This window comes from Phaenicophaeus curvirostris, chromosome 21 (assembly GCF_032191515.1).
Source record: "Phaenicophaeus curvirostris isolate KB17595 chromosome 21, BPBGC_Pcur_1.0, whole genome shotgun sequence".
NCBI lineage: Eukaryota > Metazoa > Chordata > Aves > Cuculiformes > Cuculidae > Phaenicophaeus > Phaenicophaeus curvirostris.
Window position 1 is genome coordinate 1,631,827 of NC_091412.1, and position 23,859 is coordinate 1,655,685.

The window sequence follows — 23,859 nt, forward strand, 5'->3', positions numbered from 1 at the left end:
GGTCCTTTTTCGAGTCTGTTTGCATAAATTGCTGTATTGTCCGTATTTTTCTTTCCTGAACTGTGTGCCAGGATTTATTTCCAAACAACGATAGCAACAAAAAGAGGATGAAATTCTAATTCACATCCCACAGGGTAAAACACTGTACACATTGCAGCTATCTTGACCTCCTGTTTTAATCTTTAACATCTGTTCTTCCTGGCTCAGGGATTCACAAAGGAGGAAGAATCATAGAATAATTTGGGTTGGAAGGGAACTTAAAGCCCATCCAGTCCGACCCCCTGCCATGGGAAGGAATGCCTCCCACTGTATCAGGGGCTTCAAGCCCCATCCAACCTGGCCTTCAACACAGAATCACAGAAACACTAGGTTGGAAAAGACCCACCAGATCATCGAGTCCAACCATTCCCATCAAACACTAACCCATGTCCCTCAGCACCTCATCCACCCATCTCTTAAACACCTCCAGGGAAGGTGACTCAACCCCCTCCCTGGGCAGCCTCTGCCAGTGCCCAAGGACCCTTTCCGTGAAAAATCTTTTCCTAATGTTCAGCCTGAACCTCCCCTGGTGGAGCTTGAGGCCATTCCCTCTCGTCCTGTCCCCTGTCCCTTGGGAGAAGAGCCCAGCTCCCTCCTCTCCACAACCTCCTTTCAGGGAGTTGGAGAGAGCAATGTGGTCTCCCCTCAGCCTCCTCTTCTCCAGGCTAAACACCCCCAGCTCTCTCAGCCGTTCCTCATAAGGCCTGTTCTCCAGCCCCTTCACCAGCTTTGTTGCTCTTCTCTGGACTCGCTCCAGAGCCTCAACATCCTTCTTGTGGTGAGGGGCCAGAACTGAACACAGGCTTCGAGGAGCGGTCTCACCAGTGCCGAGTCCAGAGGGAGAAGAACCTCCCTGGACCTGCTGGTCACACCATTTCTGATCCAAGCCAAGATGCCATTGGCCTTCTTGGCCACCTGGGCCCCTGCTGGCTCATGTTCAGTCGCTGTCAACCAACACCCCAGGTCCCTCTCCTCCAGGCAGCTTTCCAGCCAGACTTCTCCTAGTCTGGAGCTGCTCAGGGTTGTTGTGCCCCAAGTGCAGGACCCGGCATTTGGCCTTGTTAAACCTCATCCCATTGGTGTCAGCCCAGTGGTCCAGCCAAGATCACCTGTTCCATGACTTTCCTCGACACTGAGGTCAGACTGACAGGCCCTGGATCCTCCCTGTGACCCTTCTTGTAGATGGGCACAACCTCAGCCTCCAGTCCAGTGGAACTTCCCCAGTCAGCCAGGGCTGCTGGACGGTGATGGAAAGGGGTTTGGCCAGCACGTCAGCCAGCTCCCTCAATACTCTTGGGTGGATCCTATACGGCCCCATAGACTTGTGGGTGTCTAGCTGGGCAAGTAAGTCTCTAACTGCCTCCTCTTGGATCATGGGAGCCTCATTCTGCTCCTCGAACTCCTGGGTGTGTACACACAGAGAACAAGTTTCCTTACTGTTCAAGTCTGAGGCAAAGAAGGCGTTAAGTACCTCAGCCTTGTCCTCATCCCCTGTCACAGTTGTTCCCTTTGCATCCAATAGGGACTGAATATCCTCCCTGGACCTCCTTTTATCATTAATGTATTTATAGAAAGATTTTTTTGTTATCTTTCACAGACTTGGCCAACTTGAGTTCTAGTTGGGACACGTCGAGGGATGGGGCAGCCACAGCTTCCCTGGGCAACCTGTTCCTGTGCCTCCCCACTCTTGTGGTGAAGGGGCTGGAGAACAGGCCTTATGAGGAGCGGCTGAGAGAGCTGGGGGTGTTTATCCTGGAGAAGAGGAGGCTGAGGGGAGACCTCATTGCTCTCTCCAACTCCCTGAAAGGAGGTTGTGGAGAGGAGGGAGCTGGGCTCTTCTCCCAAGTGACAGGGGACAGGACGAGAGGGAATGGCCTCAAGCTCCGCCAGGGGAAATTTAGGCTGGACATTAGGAAAAAATATTTCACAGAAAGGGTCCTTGGTCCCTGGCAGAGGCTGCCCAGGGAGGGGGTTGAGTCACCTTCCCTGGAGGGGTTTAAGGGACGGGTGGACTAGGTGCTAAGGGGCATGGTTTATTGTTTGATGGGAATGGTTGGACTCGATGATCCAGTGGGTCTCTTCCAACCTGGTTATTCTATGATTCTATTGAATTCCTCTTTATGTCTAGTCTAAATCTGCCCTTCTCTAGTTTATACTCATTGCCATTCGTCCTACCCCTACATGCCTTTGCAGACAGTCCCTCCCCAGCCTTCAGGTACTGGAAGGTTGCTGTAAAGTCTCCTCAGAGCCTTCTCTTCTCCAGGCTGAACAACCCCAACTCTCTCAGCCTGGCCTCGTACAGGAGGTTCTCCAGCCCTCGCATCATCTTTGTAGCCTTTCTCTGGACCTGTTCCAACAGACCGGGATGTTGCTCTAATCACAACACTGGTCCAGCTTTACTTAATGCTGAACTGTGCTGGGTTTGAAGATTAAGCATAGTCTTTTCTAATTAACAAATTGCTCCACATTCTTCTTTCTGCATGGAAAAGCAGATTTTAATTCTTTGCTTCTTAAAACTGGTTTTCCATCTCAGAGAGCTTTGTACCTCATGATTTGTGCTCTGCATAACCAGCCTGGCAGATTGATTTTTTGTGTTGAGTAAAAAATACTAGTGCAAACGATTCTTCTGGAGAATGGAAGATGGTAGAGGAGTTAAACATTATTTCTGAACCAAGTATTTTGCTTCCCACTTTTGTGCGCTCGGTTAATTATCTCTGAGGGACATTAATCTGATCATTCAATCTTTCACTTTATTTCTTTTTTTATGTGCTTTGTTTCTATTACATGTTGGTGCTCAGCAATTTCAAATTACTGCTCAAAGGAGGGAATAGCAAACATTGTCTCATAAAATCTCTATCTCCTACACTGGAGTTAAATTATGTGCTTGATAGCTATGGAAGTGACCAGAACCCCTATTTCCTTTTTCACTGTAGTTTACTGATTATTTTTTAAAGAGAATTCTTAGTTTATTATTCAAATAAACAATAGCTTTTAACCCATAGCTTGTTTTGTTCTGTGATGCTGAGCTTTGTTACCCATCAAACATTCCTTACCCTGGAGGCAGTTTCCCAGTTCTTGCAGAATGTGTAGAATTCTTCAGTGTTGCTTTATTGATGCTTCAACATTTGCAGTTACACTGTCTTGGCTTGGGAAGCTAAACGAAATAAAAATCAGCATTGAAAGCTTCAAAGAAGCACAGTGAGAATGATGAAGGACTTGTGGTGCTGGGGGAGGAGAAGCTCCGCATGAGCTGGCAGTGTGCTCTCACAGCCCAGGAACCAACTGTGTCCTGGGCTCCATCCAGAGCAGAGGGACCAGCGGGGAAGGAGGAGATTCTGCCCCCTGCTCTGCTCTGGGAGACCCACCTGGAGCCCTGCGTCCAGTTCTGGAGTCCTCAACACAGGAAGGACATGGAGCTGTTGGAGAGAGTTCAGAGGAGGCCACGGAGATGATGTGAGGGCTGGAGAACCTTCTGTACGAGGCCAGGCTGGGAGAGTTGGGGTTGTTGAGCCTGGAGAAGAGAAGACTGTGGGGAGACCTTAAAGCAGCTTCCAGTGCTGAAAGAGACTCCAGGAAAGCTGGGGAGGGGCTCTGGATCAGGGAGGGCAGGGATGGGACAAGGGGGAATGGTTTTCAGCTGCAAGAGGAGAGATTGAGATGAGATCTTAAGGAGAAATGTTTTGCTGTGAGGGTGGGGAGGCCCTGACCCAGGTTGCCCAGAGCAGTGGTGGCTGCCCCATCCCTGGAGGGATTCAAGACCAGGTTGGATGGGGGTGGAACTGGATGGGTTTTAAGGTCCCTTCTGACTCAAACCAATGTATGATTCTGTGATCTCTTCTTAGAAGCAGCACAGCTGACGTGCCTCACTGCCTTTCTCTTTTGTTCATTGCAAGAAAATCCTTGCTCTGAGCATGGAGAAGCCCGTTCTTGCCTTGCTGCACATCAGGGTGCGTTTCCTCTCTCAGCTGTGTTCCTGTAACACTGTCTGATTCTGTTACTTGCGCAAACCTCTGAATGTTGAAAACGCACCGCTCAGCAGCACTTTGGTTGGTGATACCCTACACTTTGCACATGGCATCATCTTGGAGAATAATCTGTTTCCATTTGGGGTGTGTGGCACTGCCAACATCAACATCTTAGGTCATACGCTTATTAAAAACATTTACATTTTTGTTTTCCTTAATATAAACTTTGCATTCCTGACTGCTTAGGGTTTGAGTCTGTTGCTCAAGCAGCTTCAGCCAGTTGCAAGTTAGAGGTTAGCAAGCCTTTTTGATATTTTTTTTGTATATTGGTAAAATTCTTGCTGGAAAAGTAGGTACTTGAGTATCTTTTTGCCATTTAGGCTTTTTTCATATGCATAATTAGAGCAGCTTCCCACACTGAAAGGGGCTCCAGGAAAGGCCAGGTTGGATGGGGCTTGGAGCCCCTGATGCAGTGGGAGGTGTCCCTGCCCATGGCAGGGGTGGAACTGCATGGGCTTTGAGATCCCTTCCAACCCAAATTATTCTGTGATTCTATGATTTCTTTTCTGAGCATTGTAACATTATTTCATAGTAGCTAAAGTATTTTTTCTTATAGTTGTAAGTCAGAAGACTGTGTGAACGTCTGTTGAATCTAGAATAAGGCTCTGAAGGACCTTCTGTTTCCCTTGATAACTGTTTTCCTTTAGGACGGTTTCATTTGTCTCTGTCTATATGCTCTCTCTACTTAATTGCTGCGTTTTTCCTTTCAGCATGCTGCTTTGCTGCTGCCTAATTGCTTGTGTTTTCGTAAGTCGCTGCTCAGGCTGTTTCCCTGAGGAGTGAAAAACATTGATTTTTAGAGCGTATGCTTTTGATCCTTTGAACTGTTGAATAGCATCACCTCGAAATAGTGCTGGAGCATCAGCAGGAGTAATAAGCTGTCCATCCTGCCAAATGTAGATTTGTGTCTGTCGGTAATTCCTGGTGTGAGAGCTGGCAGAGAGGATGTGCGGCTCGAGGCACTGCGAGGTGAGCTGCTTACGAATTCTCTACACATTTTAAGGAATTACCGCTTTCCTCTGGCAGAGACTACAGATCTGTCAACAGAAGGGAATTTGGAACTGCTTTACCCCCACTTTAGCACCATATCCAGCATCTTTCTTTAAATATGCTATTCGCAAGACTCTAATGAGACATCGGTTACAGCACCAAAGCATCTGAAACACAAGAGACTGTTTTCTTTCATTAACTCTCTGGTGAAGTGTGATTTCTCAAGCTGTCAGGGCAATCCCCGGAGCTCATCTGTCTATGTCCTGAGCTGTATCTGCAGTTTGTCAGTCCCTGTGTTCAGCCAACATAAATGATATCACCAGGATTGTTCATTCTGGCGGTTGGGGCGTTACTCATTTGGCCCTCAGGAGCGTGTGAGAAGTGGTGATTAGATGCTCACGTGAGTATGTTCTGCCTTAAATGCAGCAGTTGAGAAGAGCTGATGCTGATCGCTCTGTTTAATTTCTGATTGAATCCCTGTGTTTAACTCTGGCTACTTGAAGCACGCACCTAAAGGAGAAGATGGTTGCAGAAGAATTCAAAGAGGGTCTACAGGAAAGCTGGGGAGGGGCTCTGGATCAGGGAGGGCAGAGATAGGATGAGGGGATCAGTTTTGAGCTGCAAGAGGGGAGATTGAGATGAGACCTTAGGGAGAAATCTTTTCCTGTGAGGGTTGGGAGGCCCTGGCCCAGGCTGCCCAGAGCAGAGGTGGCTGCCCCATCCCCGGAGGGGTTCAAGGCCAGGTTGGATGGGGCTTGGAGCCCCTGATCCAGTGGGAGGTGTCCCTGCCCATGGCAGGGGTGGGACTGGATGGGCTTTGAGGTGCCTTCTGACCCAAACCATTCTGTGATTCTATGAAGAAGGGGAAAGGAGATGTATAGGAAGGGATAAAATTTAAACGAGGAAGCAGAACAGGCTTCATGTGATCCAATAAATCAAACCTAAACCAGGTAAGGTGCCATTTTTCTGAAGATCAGAAACCTGTGGGTTGCTAACAAATGTAGGAGAGCTTGGCCACTAAGGGATAAATCATTCTGCCCTAATGATAGTGCCTGTCCAAAGCATGGGGGCTTTGTCTTCATATGGTTCCTGCTGCTATGGGGCTGTCACCTTTAAAGCTCAATGTAACGGTAATTAATAGTACAATAATCCAGTCCAAAAACCAGGCTGATGATCCTCTACAAAGCCTGATAGTCTAGGTTGTTCATAGCTTGATGGCTTTGCCAGCATTATTGGAGTCTTTACGCTCTGTCATGTACTTTATTCTGTAATGTTGATGCTCCAAGGTGTGCTGGTCAAGCTGTAGAGATGTTCATCTCTGAAATGCAGTAGAGCAGGCACTTATCTGATGCGGCTTCAGGAGCTGCAGCAGCTGCTTACACAGGGGGTTACGTTAGGGAGGTTATTAGTGTGCCTTAACTTGTACAGTGCAACAGCTGCCGGTGCAGGGAGCCAGGGCTGGTTTTCAAGCCAGGGTCCTGCAGCAGTTCTTGACCTAACAGTAGCTTGAAAGCTGCTCCACAGAGAATTTCATCCTTTGATCAGGATGGGCCCCAGGAGCTGTCACTTCCACATGGATGTTTGCTCCCTGCCTTTTGCTCTGTGAGCGGATTCTAGCAGGCTCGCTTTCCTCTTGTTACGTATCTGTGAGTGATGGCTGGTGAACGATAATCAGATCGTGCAAAAAATAAGAAGTTCATTGACTATACCACTGCTTTTTAGAAGGTGAAATGCCTCTGGACTGCCGACAGTTGATAGCTAGAACTGATTAAACCTGCCTTGACTTGGAACCATAATTAATATAAATCACCACTCTTCAAAGGACGTTTTAAAGAACTTTGTATAAAGAAAAAAAATCTCAAACCCCACAATCCTAATTGGTTTCATTTGTGTTTGAAGAGTTCATTTGGCTTGCTTTTCCAGTCCTCTGACAAGCTTTTCCTTTTGGCAGCTGCCTATAAATTAGGGCAGTTGTTTTTACCAGTAGCAGTGATATAAGAGTCCCCACAGCGAGGGTACATCCCTAATTAATGTTATGGAATTCTATTGTTGATTTGGGACAGTGTGTTTTGTGTTTTTCAGAGCCTTCATATGCTTTTATATTCAGGAATCTCACAATTTAAGTAATTCCAGTATGGCTGCTGTAGGACTAGATGGCTGCTTTTATGGCCTGATGATGATAGTCTCGGTGCTGTGTAAGACACCAAAGTGCAGGGAACCACTCCCGGGGTCTGTCAGTTCACTTCTCGCATGAAAGCGTGGGAACTCAGGAAAACAGGTCTGGAAGGCAGCTCTGCAGGCGAGCTAAATTAAAAGCCTGGTTCTTCATCCTAGTGTGTATGTTATAGAATCATGGGTTGGTCTGGGTTAGAAAATACCTTAAAGATCATCCAGTCCCACCCCTGCCATGGGCAGGGACACCTCCCACTGGATCAGGGGCTCCAAGCCCCATCCAACCTGGCCTTGAACCCCTCCAGGGATGGGGCAGCCACCACTGCTCTGGGCAGCCTGGGCCAGGGCCTCCCCACCCTCACAGCAAAACATTTCTGCCTAAGATCTCATCTCCATCTCCCCTCTTGCGCTTGAAACCATTCCCCCTCATCCTCTCCCTGATCCAGAGCCCCTCTCCAGCTTTCCTGGAGCCCCTTTCAGCACTGGAAGCTGCTCTAAGATCTCCCCAGATCTTTCTCTTCTCCAGGCTTGGAGAGGTTGAGAGGCTATAGGAGAAATGAGAGAGGAGAGCCTGTTTTGAGTGTGTGGTTTTCCTCATTATAAAGAAAGCAGGCTCTCATTATGGAGAGCCAATTGTTGTGGTTAACAATAGAGGTCTTCTTTCTTTTTTTTCAATATTCTAAGAGTTCCACTTTGTAAAATGCTTTTTTTAATGAGCTCAGCCTATGCCTTGTGTCCATTGAGTGATATTTCCCAATTAGTTGAGTCCTTCTCTTTGGAGCTGAGGAAGCAAGTATGGATTTAATGATTATGATTGATTGGTTTTTTGCCCTGCAGATGGTAGAAGAAAGCGAGGAAAGGCTGACAGAAGAGCAGATTGAGTCACTTCTCCAAACAGTCACCAGTATTCTTCCAGGGGATCCAGAACAACAGCAGCAAGACTCGGCAATGGCAACTGAGGACAAAGGTGACCAAGCATAGCAGATGCCTAGACCAAAGCTGGCAGCATCTCAGCAGGAGTGATCATCTAGTGCTGTTTTGTTTTTCACTTGGTACCAGTATAATCTTGTATTGAACATCATTGTAAAATATGTTAACAATTTTTATTATTCAGGGGTGATGAGGGAACCAATTGTTTACAAGAAAGCATGGAAAAGGACACTATTGTTTTGGCAATTTGTCGTAAAACAGGGATGGCAGTAACCTGCGAAATTATGGGTTGACAAATCCAAAGCTTTTGTATTTTCTCTGTTACCCACGTAACAGCTGTACATTTGAATAGGCTTACATACAGCTGGCAAGGTTTTAATTATCACAGCAGTACTGTAATTGTAATTGCTTTCACATGCTCTTGAATTGCCCAACTGGTTTTCGGAGTAGGATCTACAGCACAAAGGCAGCTTTTGGAGCTGTTTGTGCAAAGGGCTGTTTTCAGGGGTCAGGGCAGAGCATGATGTGCAAGGGCTGAGTGTTATCTGGTCAGACGATTTCAAGTAGGCTGCTGGCATCATGGAATTGAGAGAATCTCTTGGCAGGGAACTGTTCTCGAGGGTGTCTGACAGGCTGTACTTGGTAAGAGAGATCCAGGTCATCACCTACATCAATCCATTGCCACTGAAATTGCCTGAGTTGGAGCATTTTACAGCAGTTGAGGCTCTGGACTCAAATGTTAAGGTTCTTAGAATACAAACAGAAGAACATTTAAGTGTGAGATGTATATTTTCCTTTTGAATGGTTGTTCCCATATTTATATACAGACAAGTCAGTCTTGCAGATGTGCTGCTGATCATGGAATAAATGAATGAGTCAACACGGGAGTCCTAATCTGATTTAGAAGATTGAGAATCAGTCCTGGTTGAAGCAGGATTTTCTGTGTACTGAGCTGTTTGCTGAAAGATTTCAGGATCAAGTGTTTAATGTCGAAAGCATTGATGATTATAGTAAGTCCTTTGTGTATCTATAGAACCAGATGCCTGAGTTACTCATGGCATTGGGTTTATCCTATGGCTGCAGACCATTGTTTTGTAATTATTACAATGCACTGGAAATAGAAATAAAGTTTAAAGTACATCCTAGGAATTTTGTGGCTTCTAGACAAGATATAATGAATTGAATCAGAATATCTGACTTTTTTTCCCTGTGCTGTAATGGTTCTGTTTTATGGCTTTACACAAAGAAGTGATGCTTTCTGTGCTTTAGTTGTGCTCTGTGTGAAAGGGAGCGATAACTTCAGTGGCTGGGGGATTTCAATATGCATTTCTGTGGGATTTTAAGCTGCCTTGATGTTTGGAGAGGAAAGGAAATTATTGGAAAGTATATTTGTTACCTCTTAAAGATATTTTATCTTATATTAAATGCATTCCAAGGCTGGAGGCTAAAGGTAAGTGTAGCATTGGAGGGGAACAGTCCTTGGGTTTTGTGATATATCAATATATATTTTCTCTCTAAATGGACAACAGAACAAGAGATGAGGAGATGATATCACGGAATGACATACAATTCATTTTAAAATCAGCATTTTTACTCTCAGCCATCACTGGTGGTGTTTGATATCCTGTGGCCTTGGGCTGCACGTGTTTACATTTGCATTTGCCTTCTTTTTCTAAAATTAAGTTATTGAGGCATATTCTAACCTCATGAAAAGCAGATGGAAGTGGATTGCAAGTATCCTTAGCCAGCAAGAATATTTCAACAGATCTCTGGAGCTGGATGTTCCATCTCAGGAATTGCAGATTTGTTATCCTCATGGATTTTTGCCAGCATCCCCGCTGTCTGCTGTTGTGTGTGTTGCACCACGTACAGGAACCTGCTCACTTTGCTGTTGTATTTCACCTTTTTATCACAATCAGTTCCAGATGGAGACGTCCATTAAACCTGTGCAAATGCATGGATAACATGTTCAGTCTCAAACAAGATCCATAAACTGGAATTTCCCTAAAAATGCAGTACTAAGCAAATTTGAAGGTGTCTAGGATTTTGACATTCGCATTACATCCAGAAATCTTTGTTAACTCTCCTTTCTGTGCTCTCTGATGGCGTAAACCCAGGTGAGGAGTTCCTCTGGCTGTGAGAGCAGGTTTCGCACTGTGGTGTTTAGTCTCGGGCGTGTTCTTTGGAATCCCGAGACTCAGAAATGGTTCATGAAAAGCAAATGCCATTTTGCTTACGTGATACCATTTTTCCGGTGTCCTGTGTATTACATAAAAGATCTGCCTGTCTCCCAAGGCTATGTTTTGTTTTCTTAACTCATCGGTTACCCAACACAATGAATGTGCTCTGCTTGTTCTATTGAAGTAGACAAGACGGCATGAGGAGAGTGGTTGATATGTCATGGGCACTGGAAGAAGTCTGTATGTGTTGGGCACTTAAAAGCTTCCTCCATGATGTTGGGAAGAAAAGGGCCAAGTACTCAGCACTTCCTGAATATTTAAGAAGTGCGTATGATTTGTAGCTTTCTCATTTCGGATGTGTTCCTTGCTTCTTGTATTGCGTGTTTGGGTCTTGGCTGATGGACTTCTTTACTTGAGGCAGCTCTTGTGCTCTCAGCACTGTTCTAGGGGAAAGAGGGAGCGAGCTGCCAGAATTCCTCTGCTGTTTTGATACTTTAAAATACTCAGGTTTTCTCTTTTCATAAATTCTAGCCCAGGAAGGTCAGCTTTCATTGAGTCACAGAATCACAGAAAGGTTTGGATTGCAAGGGACCTTTGCTCTTCAACTGTTTTGAATGTTTCTCCCAACTAACAGTTGAAGGGGGAAGACCTGGTTGACCTTGTTTGAGGAGAGCGGTTGGACTAAAACTCTAGAATTTCCTGAGTTGGGAGGGACCCACAAGGACCATCGAGTCCAGCTCCTGTCCCTGCACAGGACACCCCAACATTCACACCGTGGGGCTGAGGGCCTTGGCCAAACACTTCTGGAATATTGTCAGCCTTGGTGCCGTGACTGCTTCCCTGGGAGCTGTTCCAGGGCTCCACCACCCTCTGGGGGAAGAACCTTCTCCTCGTGTCCAACCTAACCCTCCCCTGGCACAGCTCCCTGCCATTCCCTCGGCTCCTCTCCTTGGTCCCCAGAGAGAAGCGCTCAGCGCCTGCTCTTCCTCCTTTGCATGTGAGGAAGCTGCAGAGCGGGATGAGGTCTCCCCTCAGCCTCCTCCAGGCTGAAGAGACCCAGGGACTTCAGCCTCTCCTCACACTCTTCTCCTCCAAACCTTCCCCAGCTCCGTGCCCTCCTCTGGACACTCCAACTGCTTCAGATCCTTTTTATCCCGTGTCGCCCAGAACTGCCCCCAGTGCTCAAGGTGGGGCTGCCCCAGAGCGGGACAATCCCCTCCCTGGCCCGGCTGGTGCTGCCGTCCTGGATGCACCCGGGACATGGTGATCTCCAGAGCTCTCATCTGACATTTCTTCTGCTTTCCCTTTCTCCCTGTTGGGCTCAGGATGTGTTTATTCACTCAGCATGGAGGCAAAGGCTGCTCTCAAGAGCTGGGATGCAGCAGGTTGGCTTTTTTTCCCTCATCCCACTTTCCATCCATGCCTGGTGTAGGGTGGCTCCTGCGCAGGTGGGTGCTTTGAGCTCTGGAAGGTGCAAATGCTTTATTTCTGGGTTGCTGGCAGAAAACGAGAGGAGAGTCTTGTGAGTATCGCAGCAGGATTTTGGATCATGCCTCCAGTTTGCTTGGTTGCTTGAGCCTGGAATTGCAGTTGATGAAGCTGCTCGGCGTTAGCGGTGTCCTGTACACTGTTGTTAAGACGGGAGTTGAGTCTTTTCCAAAAGAGGCTTCTCTGTGATGAAGGATGTGTCCCAGGATGCTGCTGGGATGAGACGTTGTTTCAATGTGATCTTAATCATGGTTTTCTCTTGAGTTTTGCCTAATGTTGCTCCGTTAGCCCACGGTGCCTCTCCACTGCCTTGAATTTGGCTCAGAGTCCAGAGCCGTTCATCCACGCTGGCGGTGCTCAGCCCCGCTGAGTCAAACCACGAGTCAACGAAGCCAACCCCGACTGGGACTATTTGGGATCCTGGTTTTGAAATGCACGCATTTTTCTGTATTGCATTTTCTCTGATTAAATATTTTATTGCTTCTGCCTCCCTAGGGTGGCAGCTCTTTGTCACGGCAACGTGTGAACGGCACGTTCTGTATCCCAGAAAACGCTGCACTTCCGCGGCGTGAAATCCACTTCCCTGTGTTTGGCCACAGGCTTTTCAAGTGTTGCTCTCAACTGGGAGCTACTGGTGTTTGGCTTCTGAACCACTGTGGGCTCTGGCAGGAGGAAGGGGTGTCTGGGGAGCCTGCGTGCACCTTGGCTTGGCCCTGGCAGGGCTTTTCATGCTTGTCTGTCTTCCATCCACCAGCCAGAACCAGCCTTTTCCAGCCTGTTCCCGGCACCAGCTCCCAGAGCGAAGGGCATGCCAGGCCCTTTCCAAAGACGGATGGCAGAAGGAGCACGAGGAAGACCTTTTGTGCCTGAAAATGTGTCTGTTTTATGCAGTTGTACCAGCTGGTCTAAATAACAGATAGCGTCTCTCCCCCTGAGCTTTGCCTCACTGATAAGAACATCTGTGGTTATGAAACGTTCCTGGTAATTGAGATGGATTCATGGAAGTATCTCAGCTGACTCCTCTCCAGCGCAGGCAGCAGCAGCTGCCTCCTCATGCTCTGACCTGCAGAAATAAAGCTGTACATTTAAATCTGAGCAACAACTATTGTCCCTTTAGGGTGACACGATGACCAGGCAGGGACTAAACTCCACTCCTGCTGTTCCAGGAGATCAGTTCCTTGTCCTTAGGGATTTCTTTCCTTTCCTGCAGTAGGCTCCGAGTGGAAGATGAGGAGCTGGTGTGGCTGGGCGGGTGCATGGAGCAGCACTGGGTAGCAAGGTGCAGGTGAAGAGGGGATCTACCTGCAGCTCCCTCCAAACACAGTCTCCAGAACAGCTCTGGGACCAGCAGGAATTTGCTCCAGGGCACGCACTGACTTTGCTCTGCAGCAGCTCATTGCCACCTTGAGAACTTTCTCTTGGGTCTCCTCCAGTGAAAGGAGAGGAGAGTGATGTGGTGGGTTTGGAACAAGACTCAATCAGCAAACACCAGCTGTAGCACCAGCCTGTGGCTTCAAGTAAGTTCTTTCTCTTCTCCCTGCCTTGATTTCTCCTTTGGCCAAAGGCCGTTACCTTCTTCTGGACCCCGTGGTGAGGAACCGATGTGGCGCGGGCAGGGCTGGTGCTCTGGGCTGATACCAGGAGCGCTGCCCAAGGGCTCGTTTGAGATTCCTGTGCATCCTGACATAACGGAGCCTTTTGTTCTAACACCTACAGAGCTGAGGAGGCTGCAGCCTTTGGCGTTCCCTGCTTTAAGACCAGGAGGTATCCGTGACGTGGTGCCACGGCAGCTGCACCCACAGCAGCCCTTCCATAACCTCCTGGCCACACGGGTGATGTCTGCACTCGCAGGCTCTGCTGATGCTCCTCACACGACCATGTTGTTTTATATCTGTGGAGAATCCTCCAAGGTTGTTCGTTACAGGGAGCTGAGTAAGGAATTTCTTAGAGCAACGAATCATAGAATCACTTCACAATCTTGCGCCCTGGGAGTTACCCCACCGCAAAGGCACGTCCTGCAGGCGCTGCTCATCTCTCATCGCTTGTAGCAGAGGTAACGGGGAGCTGAACTCTGATGAAATGACTTTCTAATGAAAACATCTCTGCTCTTGAACTGGGCACAAGGTCAAGCCTAAGGACGGGGCTAAGCCGTGAAGACAAAGGAAAACATTCCCTTGCGGACGGGCTGCTGAGCACCCTGGGCTGGTGGCTGCATCCCCTTCAGCAGGGGAAAGCCGACCTTTCCAGAGAAGCACTTGATTTAATTTCTTGAATGGCAATCGGAGGGTCACGCGTTTGCAAGAAACCTGAACGGCACAGGTTCCTCTTGTGTTTAAAATGCGATTGTGGGAGCAGATCCTGGGCTGGCGTAAAGGAACGTTGCTCTCTCGAGCTCAGTGGCTTGAAGGGGACACGTGCAGGAGCATCCCGTGACTCGAGGCAAATGTGAGGAGGGCAGCGTTTGGTGTTATCAGAGCAGGAGAGTTTGCAAAGGGCAGCTTGGAGACCCAGAACTGGCCTCTTAGTGTTGGCAAAGTGTCGGTAGGGAAGACCCAGTTTGTGTCCCAAAGTGCACAGAGCAATAGAGCCGATGCTGGGGCCACGGGGAGAGCAGGATAGGGAGCAGGCAGCTGGAAAGCCACCAAGAGGAATGAATGGTGAGTACAAAATGAGCTTTTCCCTGTGAGAGCGATGCCTTAGGGTGGGGAGATCCTGCCCTCGGGATGCTGGTTCCTCACCACCAGCTTGAGAACCCAATGCTCCTGATGCCAATCTCACGATCCATGAGATCATGGATCAGGGTCCCTGTTCCCGGCAGAGATCCTGTAACAGGGGAAGGAGTTTAGGTCAAGGCAAAGAACTGGGTGTCCTTGGGATGTTAAAGCTCTTGAAATATTTTCAAGAGCAGCTTGAACGCATCCAACCTCACATCCCTAGATGAGCCCAGGGGATGCTCTAAAGAAGTCCAAAGCACCACTTAAAGCCATGAGTGCCGGTTTCTAACCTTCCCAGAGGAGGAAAGTCACGTTAGCCCCCTTTGCAAAGGCGCAGTCTGGGGTCCCGCCAGCATCCTGGAGGGAGTCGATGGCAGTTTGTTTAGGTTGGAGCTGCCGAAGATGTTGACAGAGAAAATATTTTCTGTTCCCACAGAAAGAAATTGTGCTGTGAAGTTTTTATTGAGCAAAAAGAAATGCTTGTGCTGAAAAAAAAATCAGAGCTGTGGCCAAGACAGAACTAAAAATGCAGCAAGCACTTAGGAAATGTTTGTCAAGCCTCGAGAACCTTTGCTCAACATAAGCAAGACTCTCCCTGCACATGCTGCATAAATTAATTGCACTCTGCATTAATGTTCTTTATTTTATTAACTTTAGTGTTTATAGAAAGAGCAATCAAAGGTAGCAGAGATGCTGTTAAGATAATTAAAATAATACTGGCCTGAGAATCAGCCAAATGGGGTGAGAGAACATCTGAAAAGAGATGGGAAAGCCAAAGAAATCATTGGGAAGGACTTGATGCAAATAGTGAAGTCGGGAAAGGAGCTGCAGGGAGGGCTGGGGATGCTGCAAACCCAGGGAGCTGGGGCTGCGCTGGCTGGTACCCGGGGGAAGAAAGAGCATCCTCCAAAAGGCTCTTGCCAACATCTCTGCCGCATCCAACTTGGGGAGGGAGCTGGGGGTTGCCTGGCACGGAGATCCCCATTTGGGGTCACTTTTTCCCATAGCCAAACCTCCTGTGTGGCTTTTTTCTTGCAGCCCCCCCTGCAAAATGATGCCGATGGTGTGGTTTTGTGCAGCTGCAGCACGGCTCTGCCTCACCCCGAGTCCAGACCTTGCAGGTCATGCAGACTTGTGGGATATTCCAATTAGTTTTAGGCTTTTCTTGTTCCCTTGAAAGGGACCAGGCTGTTCCCAGCCGGTGCTGGAGGCTGTGGGGAAGGCAGTGCCGGGGTGTGGGAGGGTGGCACTGGTGTCTGTGGTCACCATGGGTGGGTTTTGGTGCCGAGCATCAGGGCTCGCTGTGCCGCTGTAGTTTAAAGCTCTTGTTTGTGCATCCCACGCCTCGTCCTCCTCCTAAAGGGCAGCTCCGTCGCCTGACCTGCTGTGTGCAATTAGTGCTCGGCCCCACCAGGCTCCCGCCTGGGGCCTGGCTGAGCTCTGAGAGAGAAGCTGGTCCTTTTCTTTTATGGGGCCAGGCAAAACCTTCATTGTTCAGTTGGCAGGAGGGGGGAAATAATAAGGAACCTCCCCTCACCCAAACTCAGCTGTGTCCTCTTCTCCCAAGGGACAGGGGACAGGACGAGAGGGAATGGCCTCAAGCTCCTCCAGGGGAGGGTCAGGCTGGACATTTGGAAAAAATTTTTCACGGAAAGGGTCATTGGGCACTGGCAGAGGCTGCCCAGGAAGATGGTTGAGTCACCTTCCCTGGAGGGGTTTAAGGGACGGGTGGACGAGGTGCTGAGGGACATGGTTTAGTGATCGATGGGAATGGTTGGACTCAATGATCCGATGGGTCTTTTCCAACCTGGTGATTCTATGATTCTATGTGTTGCAAAGTCCTTCACTTCCCAGCCCCCCAAATCCCCCTCACTGGGCTCTTTGGGGACAGGAGGACAGCCTGGTCAGGGATGTCCCATCACTTCCCAGCCAGACCTGGCTGCAGGACGGCGTGTCCGATGTGAGCTGGGGCCACGGTGTGAGGCTTTAGCCTGGGATATCAGAGGGAGGATGGGGATGAGATCAAACCGTCTGTCCCAGCTGGAAATGAGTAACCAGGCACCTTTGCTGCTGCTTCCATCATTGCTGGGTTGCTGTGGTGTGATAGGGACCTGGTCTGTTCATATTTCTGCAGGAGGGTGATTCCTCCTCCCAGGTTTGCTTTTTACATACCAGCTGGCTTTTCCCTCTTTAAAGCTGTGGAATTAAAGCACCAGTTGGCTGCTGCTTTTGGAGCTCAGGGCGTTTTTGCTGCTGCTCTGCATCATTTGCTCTGCAGAGGAGCCAGTGGAGGAATGGTTTCTTCCTGCTGGGCTTTGTCCTGGCCTCAGTTTCTGACCCCTGCAGTGCTTATATGAAATGAAAGGTAAAGATTTGCTTTCCCCAGAGAGTCAGGGTGCTGGATGGGCTCAGAGAGAGCTGTGCCTTAGCTGACCCAACCAGTTCCCCTGGGGAACTGGCCGTGGGGTCTGCAGAGCATCAGGGATGGAGAAGGGCGCGTTAAGCCCCTGTCCCAGTAGTGAGCTGTGACGCTGCCCTTGGGGATCCTCTGGGATAAACCACCCCCTGTGCTTCCCTTTTGTTCCTCCACCAAAAGTCGTGGCTGTTTTGGAGCCACGGTGGCTCCCTGACCCCGCATCCCCGGGGCTGCTCTGTCCCAGGACGGTTGTTCCGGGGAGCAAATCCCTTCTGTTACAGACCAGGCGCTGTCAGGAAAAAGACATCCAAAAATAGAAAGTGAGAGCTGTGGAAATTATCCAGTTCACAGAGAGCGGGGCGAGGGGGGCTCTGCCAGCTCTTCCCACATTTTATATGTGCATTTATTTATACATAGAGTGGATGTTAACCCCTGGAGACATGCTAAAGGCTTTAAAAAAAATGCTTTGCTGGACTAGAGATATTTTTGCCAAGTCTAAAAGGGTCTTCAAGTTTACTGCTCCCCATGCCGATCATCGGGGAGGGAGGGCATCAGCCAGGATGAACCAGGGGTGTTTTATCAGCAGCTGGGACTCAAGTATCAGCTCTCGCTCTGGGCTCAGAGGGCTTGGAGCCCCTGATCCAGTGGCAGGTGTCCCATGGCAGGGGTGGGACTGGAAGGGCTTTGAGGTCCCTTCCAATCTGAACCTTTTTATGATTTTATGAAACGTGCAGGACCAGCAAGTGGCATCCTCATTCCTATCCCAAGGGATTCGGCACCTGGTGTCCCTTGTCCCATGGGGAAAGCTGTTGGTGCCACCACAATGGAGCTCGCTTGCTCGGACACTTGGCAAATTAATCTGCAAAGGGATTTTGGGTTCCCCCCACATTCTTTTGCATTATTCTCTAATTTCCTTAGGAAACGCTGTGGCAGGGCAGCGCTAGAGGCTTCCTCAAGGTGCAGCATCCGGAATGGGGCTGTGAGGGAGGGAAAAGGAAGCACCAAAGCCTCCAGCTCAAACCGAATGGGATCCAACTACCTCCTCCCAACAGGTTTGCTCCTTCATCACCTAGCAAAGTCCATAAAACCTCTAAATGCCGCTGCTTCCAGCTGCCCACGCGGCAGCATCCGTGAGCAGGCTGAGGGTGGGAAGAGGCCACTTCAGGCCAATTTAAACATTTTCCCTTTTCCTGTGCAATGTCCTGCCCCAGGCGTGGGCTCGGCAGAACGTGTCCTATTTCCCAGCCCTGTGGGACGGGACCCCCTGGCCGGGGGTTAGAATCAGAATCGCCAGGTTGGAGAAGATCCACCAGATCATCGAGTCCAACCATTCCTATCAAACACTAAACCATGTCCCTCAGCACCTCATCCACCCGTCCCTTAAACCCCTCCAGGGTTGTCAGGGGTGAGACCCCAGCGGGTTGAGCAGCTAGGGAAGGCAGCTCAAGCGTTCAAATCATGGAATGTCCTGAGTTGGAAGGGACCCACAAGGACCATCGAGTCCAGCTCCTGTCCCTGCACAGGACACCCCAACATTCACACTGTGGGGCTGAGGGTGTTGGCCAAACACTTCTGGAATATTGTCAGCCCTGGTGCCGTGACTGCTTCCCTGGGAGCTGTTCCAGGGCTCCACCACCCTCTGGGGGAAGAACCTTCTCCTCATGTCCAACCTAACCCTCCCCTGGCACAGCTCCCTGCCATTCCCTCGGCTCCTGTCCCTGGTCCCTAGAGAGAAGAGCTCAGCGCCTGCTCCTCCTCCTCCTCCCCGTGTGAGGAACCTGCAGAGTGTGATGAGGTCTCCCCTCAGCCTCCTCCAGGCTGGAGAGACCCAGGGACTTCAGCCTCTCCTCACACTCTTCCCCTCTAAATCCTCCCCCAACTCCTCTTGCTCCATAAAGCTGGTGGAGGGCAACCACAAGAGCTTTCACCTGGCTCCTGGCTTCCACAGGCTTGTCTCATGCTCATTCTCCTGTTATAGTGTTTCAGGGTGTGATGAACGCTTAAATTTCCCGTTTCAGGGAGGAAAGCCCTGCAGTGGCTTTATTGTTGGGGATAAGCCATCCCCACGTGGTGATGAACAGCGTGCGAGTGTCCAATATTATCCTGGAGAACCACGATTTGCCCTGCTGCACAGTGTTAATGTGCTTTGCCCACACAAGATGTGGGTGCAGAAGCAGAGGATGCTTGGCCAGGGATCCATGCGCAGAAGGATGAGTAATTTCTGCTTTCTTATGTCTTTTCCTTGTGCAGGAATTCTGGGGGTGGCTCTGAAGGTGAATCCAGACCTGAATTGACCTCCTGCTGGAAGGAAATGGCCGGGCAAGGATCACAGCCGGCACCAGCCACAGGACAGCCGGGTTCTGCTCCAACCCTGCCTCATGTTCCAGGTAACTTCACTGCCTGCAGCATCTCGCTGGGCTTCATCAGGAGAATGGAGAGTGAGGTCCAACCATGGACTCCAGCTCATCTCTAGTGCCCAAGGCACTGAGAAAGCCTGTGATTTACCCCAAAGCCTGTGATTGACTCTACAAACGCTACTTCTTTACGATTTAACCTCCAAATGTTGCTCCTTCCTCTTTGAACTTTGGGTTTTGAGCTTCTTCCAGCCCTTTTCCCAGGCTTTCTGCAGCTCTGGGGGCTGGAGCTTTACCTTCAGCACCAGCCAAGCTGGTTGTACCAGGCCAGGAATGGAGGCTTTGAAGGAAACCATAAATATTCCAGGGCTGGTGGTGAAGCGGGGAGCTGGCAGGAGGGGAGGGAGAGGCAGAGGGAGGCTGCGGATTCGGCGTGTTTTGCTGGGGCCTCAGCAGAGCCCAAGAGTTAATCATTAAAATATGCTTATATGTAACTAATCTCTGTAGGACAATGAACTGAGAAATTATTTAATGCAGTTTAAATGGGTCATAGTTATCACTATAATAAGTGTGCTTCAAGCCAAGGGGAGCTATCAAGCTCCTATAAAAGCGGGTGGGGAAGAAATAGCGGCTGGTGGAAGAGATCACTTGATGCATGTCCTGAGCTGCCTCCCGAAGTGCAGAGATCCTCCTGAATTCCGGCTCCAGCTCTGGGCTGAGCCCTTCTGCAAATATTCGTGGTCCCTTCAGCTGCCGGTGGCTGTGGTGGGAAGGACGAGGTCTGCCTGGAGCCGGTGCTTGTGGCCACGGTGTCTGCTCCGGTGCCACCACTGGAGAACGGAATCGCCTGTTGAAGTGACAAAAGGTGAAATTCAGCAGCGCTGTGAGTTGGGGGTTTCATTGCTTGGTTGGAAGCAAGCGGGCTGCTCTTCCACAAGGCAAGTCAGACCTGGAGCAGTGGGTGGTTTTGGTGAAATCCCATTTGGGCTTGTGGTTTCAGAGGTGGGACTGGGTCTTATCGTGGAGTTATCCTGTGGGGACACATGGCACTGAGCGGGCGCTGCTGCCAGGGTCTTGCAGCAGCTCTGTAAGGAGAATAGAGGTGAGGGAAATGAATGGGAATGGATTCTAGTGGCCTTTGGGCAGCCTCTGACAGGCGTTACATCAGCTGCTGCTGACAGGCAGGCACTTTGTGAGCTGACCTTGATGGCTTTTTCAAATCCCCTCCTTCTGCAAGCTTGGTGTTTGGCTCCCAGCTTCCCACCGGCGAGGCTTGGCTTTATCCCCGTTATTGTGGGACCGACACACCAGATCCAGCATAATCCTGACCTTGCTTGGGGTGAGAATAGATCTGCCAGAGGGAGAAGTGGCACCAGGCTTTCTGCCAGCTTGCTACCTGCCTTAGAATACCCCGAGTGGCGTTAAGTGCAGTGATTTTTAGCTCCACAGGCATTTACTCCTGCAGCCGTGCACGCTGCTACCCTTGCTAAGCCATAAATCCCAGCATCTCCAGACATCAGTTTCATTCTCCTACTTGCTTTTTCTCCAGTCTTTTAGGTTAATAGAATTTCATCTGTCTCTTTTTGGTAACTTTTCCATCTTTCATCTGATTTAAAGTCATATACAGTGGACTTAAACCAAACCCGACATTACTTGAAATCAGCTTTCATCTCCCTTTTTCCTGCTTGCAGATAAGCAAATGGGTGCAAAGCCTTTGGAGGTAATAGTGGCAGAGCTGGCCACCTGCTTTCCAATCCAGAAAGTGAAGAGCACAGCCTGTTTACTGCTCAGTTTTGATGGCAGCATTGACTTCCATTGTTTGTCTCATGTTTTCTGGTTTCCCAGCTGATGTTGCGTTAAGCTGGCTGGAGTTTAGGCAAGAAATCAGATGCAGGCACTGGCAGGTTTCCCTGGATGCATTCATGAGGGTTGATCACATAGTCACATCTTCTTAGTCGCTGGAGGAGAAATAGCAGCGCTGCCTGGCTCGTGTCCTGGGCAGCTCAGCGATGCCGTGCTGCTTAAAGACAATTCGGACAATTGGGGCCATTCAAATTTCGGGACAATTCAAATTCTGGGGCAGTTGTCAGAGGGGCTGTGTATTTCTCCGGCCACTGGAACAGCGATTTGGTGGCTGTGGGGTGTCTCCTGTCTTTATCTTGACCCACGACCTTTTTTCCTCATCTTCTGTTCTTCCCTGTCCTGTTGAGGAGGGGTGTGAGAGAGCGGCTGGGTGGGTGCTCCCTGCTCCTTGCAGGGCTACCTAAAACTAAACCGCATCAGTAAGAGCAGTGTCCAGACCCTCCTTGAACTCTGGTAGGCTTAGAACCGCAGTGTTGTTGAGGCTGGAAAAGCCCTCGAAGCTCATCCAGTCCAACCATCAGCCCAACCCCACCATGCCTGCTAAACCACGTCCTCAAGTGCCACATCTACACATTTTTTGAACCCCTCCGGGGATGGAGACTCTCCTAACACCCTGGGCAGCCATTGCCAGGGCTTCAAAAATCTCTCAGTAGAGATTTTTTTCTTAATTTCTGATCTAAACCCCTCCTGGTGCAACTTGAGACCATTTCCTCTTGTGAACGGCTTGGTGCTGTGACAACTTCCCTAGGGAGCCAGTACACATATCTGTATGAGCATTTTATATATATATATATATATATATATATATAATGTATTTTGGGCAAAGCAGGACATGTTTCTCAAGTCCTTGCATGGGACATGCTGCTGGCATCCCGTGCGGATCAGTGGGACTGTGCCTTGCTGGTGCAGGTCAGGGCTTTGCAGCAGGTGGTGGGGAGGAGGGAGCTGCCTTTTGCCCCAAACCACGTTGCTCATACAGGAACAGCTGATTTGAGGTGCAGGAATGGGATCTGAACAGGCTGCACCACTGAGAGACTTGGGATTGTTCAGCCTGGAGAACAGAAGGCTCTGAGGAGACTTTATAGCAACCTTCCAGTACCTGAAGGCTGGAGAGGGACTGTTTGCAAAGGCATGTAGGGGTAGGACGAGAGGCAATGGGTATAAACTGGAGAGGGGCAGATTTAGACTAGACATTAGGAAGAATTTCTTCACAATGAGAGTGGGGAGGCACAGAAACAGGTTGCCCAGGGAAGCTGTGGCTGCCCCATCCCTCGACGTGTCCCAGCTAGAACTCAGGTTGGCCAAGTCTGTGAAAGATAACAAAAAAATCTTTCTATAAATACATTAATGATAAAAGGAGGTCCAGGGAGGATATTCAGTCCCTATTGGATGCAAAGGGAACAACTGTGACATGGGATGAGGACAAGGCTGAGGTACTTAACGCCTTCTTCGCCTCAGACTCGAACAGTAAGGAAACTTGTTCTCTGTGTGTGCACACCCAGGAGTTCGAGGAGCAGAATGAGGCTCCCATGATCCAAGAGGAGGCAGTTAGACTTACTTGCCCAGCTAGACAGCCACAAGTCTATGGGGCCGTATAGGATCCACCCAAGAGTATTGAGGGAGCTGGCTGACATGCTGGCCAAACCCCTTTCCATCACCGTCCAGCAGCCCTGGCTGACTGGGGAAGTTCCACTGGACTGGGGGCTGAGGTTGTGCCCATCTACAAGAAGGGTCACAGGGAGGATCCAGGGCCTGTCAGTCTGACCTCAATGCCGGGGAAAGTCATGGAACAGGTGATCTTGGCTGGACCACTGGGCTGAGACCAATGGGATGAGGTTTAACAAGGCCAAATGCCAGGTCCTGCACTTGGGGCACAACAACCCTGAGCAGCTCCAGACTAGGAGAAGTCTGGCTGGAAACTGTCTGGAGGAGAAGGACCTGGGGTGTTGGTTGACAGCGACTGAACATGAGCCAGCAGTGGCCCAGGTGGCCAAGAAGGCCAATGGCATCTTGGCTTGGATCAGAAACGGCGTGGCCAGCAGGTCCAGGGAGGTTCTTCTCCCTCTGGACTCGGCACTGGTGAGACCGCTCCTCGAATCCTGTGTTCAGTTCTGGGCCCCTCACCACAAGAAGGATGTTGAGGCTCTGGAGCGAGTCCAGAGAAGAGCAACGAAGCTGGTGAGGGGGCTGGAGAACAAGAGGAGCGGCTGAGAGAGCTGGGGGTGTTTAGCCTGGAGAAGAGGAGGCTGAGGGGAGACCTCATTGCTCTCTCCAACTGCCTGAAAGGAGGTTGTGGAGAGGAGGGAGCTGGGCTCTTCTCCCAAGTGACAGGGGACAGGACGAGAGGGAATGGCCTCAAGCTCCGCCAGGGGAGGTTTAGGCTGGACATCAGGAAAAAATCTGTCACAGAAAGGGTCCTTGGGCACTGGCAGAGGCTGCCCAGGGAGGGGGTTGAGTCACCTTCCCTGGAGGGGTTTAAGGGACGGGTGGACGATGCACTGAGGGACATGGTTTAGTGATTGATGGGAACGGTTGGACTTGATCTGGTGGGTCTTTTCCAACCTAGTGATTCTATGATTCTAAGAATGGCTGATTTGAGATGCACGGTGCAGGTCTGGGTCCCCATTGGTTTGCTGCTGTTGTCCTTGCTGGCTCTCAGCAAGTCCATATCCATGGAAGAAACCCCGA

At 49.7% G+C, this 23,859-nt stretch overlaps 2 protein-coding genes across 5 annotated transcripts in view; both read left to right on the forward strand.

Annotated features, from left to right (window-relative positions):
- CRCP (CGRP receptor component) overlaps positions 1–19,875 on the forward strand; it is a 47,325-nt gene extending 27,450 nt beyond the window's left edge. Inside the window, exons 6-7 of one of the 4 annotated variants that reach the window (XM_069874013.1) lie at positions 8,064–8,193; positions 19,205–19,875. In XM_069874013.1, coding sequence (XP_069730114.1) covers positions 8,064–8,193; positions 19,205–19,248 — 174 coding nt within the window. In that variant the 3' untranslated portion in view covers positions 19,249–19,875. Of the gene's footprint in view, positions 1–8,063; positions 9,372–10,520; positions 10,553–12,578; positions 12,871–19,204 lie in introns of those variants that run through there. The other 3 variants (XM_069874012.1, XM_069874014.1, XM_069874015.1) reach the window with 3 other exon arrangements.
- A 412-nt stretch (positions 19,876–20,287) lies between these two features.
- Positions 20,288–23,859, forward strand: part of TPST1 (tyrosylprotein sulfotransferase 1) — a 54,651-nt gene continuing 51,079 nt past the window's right edge. Inside the window, exon 1 of the transcript XR_011338915.1 lies at positions 20,288–20,310. The gene's annotated coding sequence lies outside the window, so the exon portion shown is untranslated. The remainder of the gene's footprint in view (positions 20,311–23,859) is intronic.